This window comes from Octopus sinensis, linkage group LG23 (assembly GCF_006345805.1).
Source record: "Octopus sinensis linkage group LG23, ASM634580v1, whole genome shotgun sequence".
Classification (NCBI taxonomy): domain Eukaryota; kingdom Metazoa; phylum Mollusca; class Cephalopoda; order Octopoda; family Octopodidae; genus Octopus; species Octopus sinensis.
This window is the reverse complement of record NC_043019.1, coordinates 26,626,211-26,631,210: the sequence shown is the minus strand read 5'-3', so window position 1 is coordinate 26,631,210 and position 5,000 is coordinate 26,626,211. Positions and strand designations below refer to the sequence as shown.

The 5,000-nt window shown below is 39.3% G+C and overlaps 1 protein-coding gene across 2 annotated transcripts in view; it reads right to left on the bottom strand.

The window, feature by feature from the left end:
- The window catches only part of LOC115223670 (leucyl-cystinyl aminopeptidase-like), a 102,010-nt gene that overhangs the window by 44,586 nt on the left and 52,424 nt on the right, over nt 1-5,000 (bottom strand). The window contains exons 17-19 of one of the 2 annotated variants that reach the window (XM_029794343.2): nt 4,437-4,547; nt 2,222-2,386; nt 299-454 (exon numbers count right to left, since the gene is read on the bottom strand). In XM_029794343.2, the coding sequence (XP_029650203.1) occupies nt 299-454; nt 2,222-2,386; nt 4,437-4,547 (432 nt within the window). The remainder of the gene's footprint in view (nt 1-298; nt 455-2,221; nt 2,387-4,436; nt 4,548-5,000) is intronic. The other variant, XM_029794344.2, reaches the window with a different exon arrangement.

Sequence of the window (5,000 nt, the reverse complement as noted above, 5' to 3'; positions counted from 1 at the left end):
CTGAAAGAAGCCCGTCGTATATATGTATATATATATATGTGTGTGTGTGTGCGTGTATGTTTGTGTGTCTGTGTTTGTCCCCCTAGCATTGCTTGACAACCGATGCTGGTGTGTTTATGTCCCTGTCACTTAGCGGTTCGACAAAAGAGACCGATAGAATAAGTACTGGGCTTACAAAGAATAAGTCCCGGGGTCAAGTTGCTCGATTAAAAAAAAGGCGGTGCTTCAGCATGGCCGCGGTCAAATGACTGAAACAAGTAAAAGAGTAAAGAGTAAAGAGTAAAGAGTATTTACTTACTTGGAACTGATGAAGAATGAAGTGTTTGTGGCACATTTGTCAGCAAAGAAACGCTTAACAAGAGTCGTGCTGCAAGGGTTCCGTGCAAGATGTACGACAGCAGTTACTAGCAGACGGATATCGAAGTTATCAGAGTGGGTTATATCATTCAAGTAGCTAATATGGTGACAAGACAGAATATTAGAAGACAATAGAGGAGATGCTGGTTGAGTAAATGACAGGAATAAAGAAATGATGAAACTGCAGGAAAGATGCGGAAGACATGCAAAGAAAGATGGCATGGACAATGCAAAAAGAAAAAACAAAGAAAAAAACCGCATGCAAAAATATGCAAAAATATGCAAATATTAACACTTTAGCATTCAAAGCAACCACATCTGGTTCGAATATTCTATTTTATGCTCAAGCTGGCCAGATCTGGCCTCTCACATCAACCCCGCAATGTCGTTCTAAAAATACACGGTTACATCATCAATGCTTTGCACCTGTAAGGTGATGAGATTGCAGAATCGCTAACATGCCAGGTAAAATACTTAGGGGTGTTTTTGTCCGTCTTTACATTCTGAGTTCAAATTCTGCCGAGGTCGACTTCACCTTTCATCCTTTCAGGGTCGATAAAATAAGTACCAGTTACGCACTGGGGTTGATGTAATCAACTAGTCCCCTCCCCCAAAATTTCAGGCTTTGTGCCTTTAGCAGAAAGGATTATTATTATCATTATTATTATTATTATTATTATTATTATTATGATTATTACTTTTTTAAATTTTTAATCTGCATCTTTGTTACTGTCTCTTGCCAAGGCACACCCAGCATCCTGGGGCGAGTGAAGGATAAGAGATGTTACAGTATGACTGAAAACTTGGGGTGAGGAAGCAGCAGGGGCAATAGCGAAATATCTTCATGTAATACAACACAGACATTTAAATGGATAGGGTTTTTCTAAGGACGTGGGCAGTACTTTATTATTATTAATTTTTACAATAAGAAGAGTGCAACTGTTATCAAATGAACAATATTTTGACATTTCGTGTGTCTTCCACAAGTTCAAAATAAACACCTCAATCTGCTTCATTTTGGTAATATTTAAGGATTGATGATACTCCTCTCAAAGGTAAAAGAACAATAAGAAGAGTGTGACTGTTATCAGCATTATTATTATATTATTATTATTATTATTATCATTCAGTAGTATATTTTTTATATCGTGCTTTCACTTCACTACCGAGCACAGCTCTGTGTGCCTTGGGTATGTGCTGTGATTTGTTGTGATGCTCTGATGGTTATTGTATGGAAAGTGTTCTGCGTAGGATGTGTGCAGTGCCCAGTAGCGCAATTTTCTGTATGTTATATGTGTTTGTAAGTCCTGGTGTTTTTGTTATGTATTTGTCTGAATATTTTTTTTATCATGCCTAATGCACCTATTATGATAGGAATTGTTTCTGTTTTTAGATTCCACATTCTGGTTACCTCTATTTCCAGGTCTTCGTATTTTGAAAGTTTCTCCATTTCTTTTAGAGACACGTTATTATTATTATTATTATTATTATTATCATTATTATTATTATTATTCTATGCTTGACTTTTGCTTTATATTTGTACAAGTTGGCTCCAAGTCTCACCCAGAGACCTCAAGAGACAACAAGTTAGAAGTTCATGTTGGTGTTATGCCTAGGGTGCCATATATTTGGTTTTGTACATAGTGTTGTTCTAAAGAATGTTTAAAATACCATAAGAAAATTATGTGTTTGTTTTAAAATTTGAGATCACATAGAAGTATTTTGCGTAGGATATGGGCAGTTCCCATGAGTACTATCTTTTGAATTTCTGCCATTTTGGGGTTTCCTGGTATCTGAGCTAAATAGCAATCAGCCCTATTATTATTATTATTATTATTATTATTATATTATTGAACAGCCATACCTTTGAAGAACCCAGGGTTTTTTTGAGCAACTTATTGCAAAATGCATCCTAATGGCAATGGAGGCAGGCTGTGTCTTCAATTGGTCTTTGACAAACAGACAATCCCTGGTGCCACCTTGTCTGATACCAATACACATGACTTGTCTCAAAAATTGAGTCGGGATTCTAGAAGCAGAAAAATAGAATAAAAACAAACAATAAGAATGATGTCAGAAAAATATTTAAAAAAACATTTGAAGGTTGTTAAAACTTATGACAACAATCATCATCATCACCACCACCAGCATCCTCCTCATCTTCATGTGTAAAAGAAACAAAGGAAGAATGATGTGTATTTTAATGCTACCTAGAGTGTCTCAGGTGCTGTGGACGAAATATGCAGTGTATTGGGTTTAAGTTTGATTAAATTATTTTTAAAAGATGAGAGTAATGGTGTACAGAGAGGTGGAGAATAAGCTGGGTCATGGGAGATATGAGTTATGAATTTGTATAGAGAGAGAGAGTGAGATAGAGTGAGAGAGAGAGAAAGGGGAGAAGGAGAGATTGATGGAGTAGAGAGAGGCAGGAAACTGGTAGGTGGGTGGGTGGATAGATAGATAGATACAGAGAGAAAATGCAGGTATAAAAAATAATTCAAAATATTGTTTATAATAGACAATCTTCAAATTCTAAAGTTTGTTGCCCGAGAGTCTTAAGGATTTCCATCATGGTTCCCTCCAAGTTATTTCTATTGAATTCATTTTGCCGTCTCTAAATTATTTTTTTGTTTAAGTCGGAAATCAAATGAGTTTGGTCAAAATAAGTAGAAAATAATAATTGCAACACAGCTAAATGCAATAAAAGTATAACATATAATTATCATCATCATCGCTGTCTTCATCCTCCTCCTCCTCATCATCATCATCATCATCATCGTTGTCCATGCTGGCATAGATCGGATGGTTTGACCGGGCTAGCATGCTAGAAGGCTGCACCAGACACCAGTCTGATTTGGCATGGTTTTCTATGATTGGATGCCTTTCCTAACACCAACTACTCCAAGAGTGCAATGGGTGCTTTTACATGCCACTGGAACAAGTGCCATTTGCATGACCACGGGGTGCTTTTTCATGCCACCAGTACGGGTGACAATTTGCATGATATGGTATCTGCCATGACTGCAATTTTGCTTGGCTTAATGGGTCTTCTTTTCAAGCATGACATAATGTCATGCCTCCATGAGGCCCAACACTCAAAAGGAACTCAGCCACATTACCTCTATGAGGCCAACATCATTCCAAAGGTCACAGTCATTGCTATGTGAGGCCCAACACTTGAAAGGAACTCAGTCACTTTGCCTCTGTGAGGCTCAGTGCTCAAAAAGAACTCAGCCACTTTGCCTCTATGAGGCCCAGTGCTTGCTGGAACTCAGCCACTTTGCCCCCATGAGGCCCAGTGCTCTAAAAGGAACTCAGCCACTTTGCCTCCGTGAGGCCCAGTGCTTGCTGGAACTCAGCTACTTTGCCTCTGTTAGGCCAACATAATTCCAACGGTCACAGTCATTGTCTTTGTGAGGCCCAACACTCGAAAGAACTCAGCCACTTTGCCTCCATGAGACCCTGTGCTCAAAAGGAACTCAGTCACTTTGCCTCCGTGAGGCCCAACATTTGAAAAGAACTCAGTCACTTTGCCTCTGTGAGGCCCAACACTCAAAAGAAACTCAGCCACTTTGCCTCCGTGAGGCCAACATAATTCCAAAGGTCACAGTCATTGCCTCCATGAGGCCCAACACTCAAAAAGAACACAACCATTTTGCCTCCATGAGGCCTCCAAAGGTGTTCTTTATGTGTCACCAGCACAGGTGCACTAAACAATAATAAACCACAAAATATATTTTGACTTTTCAAAATGAAAACAAAACTAATAGTATGATGGAAAATAATATAATGTAATTTCAGGAGAGTGGGGTAAATTGATTGCATTGACCCCCCCCCCCGATTCAACTGGTACTTAAGTTATCGACCCCGAAAGGGTGAAAGGCAAAGTTGACCTTGGCGGAATTTGAACTCAGAACGTAGCAACAGATGAAATACCGTTAAGTATTTCGCCCGGTGTGCTAACGATTCTGCCAGCTCGCTGCCTAAATGATGATGATGATGATGATGATAATGATGATGACAATGATGAAGATAATAATAATAATGATAATGATAATAATAATAATAATAATACTCACTTGTTTTCTTTAGGATTTGTCTTCCATCTTTTGAATAGATGATTGGCTTTTGATAAACAGGAAGGATGTTCCATCCTACAAGCTTCATTGATGACTCCATTCTGGAGCATTCTAGAAGAAAGAAATATGCATCAGTATACATTGGTCAGACAAGTAATCCCTGCTATTTCTAGCCACTATCAGAGTCTCAACACCACCACCACCACCACCACCAAGTGTGCGCGGGGTCACAGTAGGGTGGGGTGGGTTGTTGAAACAGTTCTGTTACCAGAGAGGAAACATTCGGGTTTTGTTGTTTAATCAGGAAGGAGACAAGGTAGTCATGACACTTATAAGGACGGTGGGGACATGGGGGCGGCGGAGGAGTAAAGAGGGAGAAGAGTATCTTCAAACTGGAGTCCTGATACAAATGCTTGCAACAGGGTGGATTTCACTCAAAAGTATCCTTAGAGTATCGAGTGGTGATGGTGGGGGAGTGGGGTAACCTGGGTGGCCAATCAAGTCTACCAGCCAGGTAGGCCACAGCAGGAGTTGAACTCAGACCACAAAAAAAAATTGGAGCTA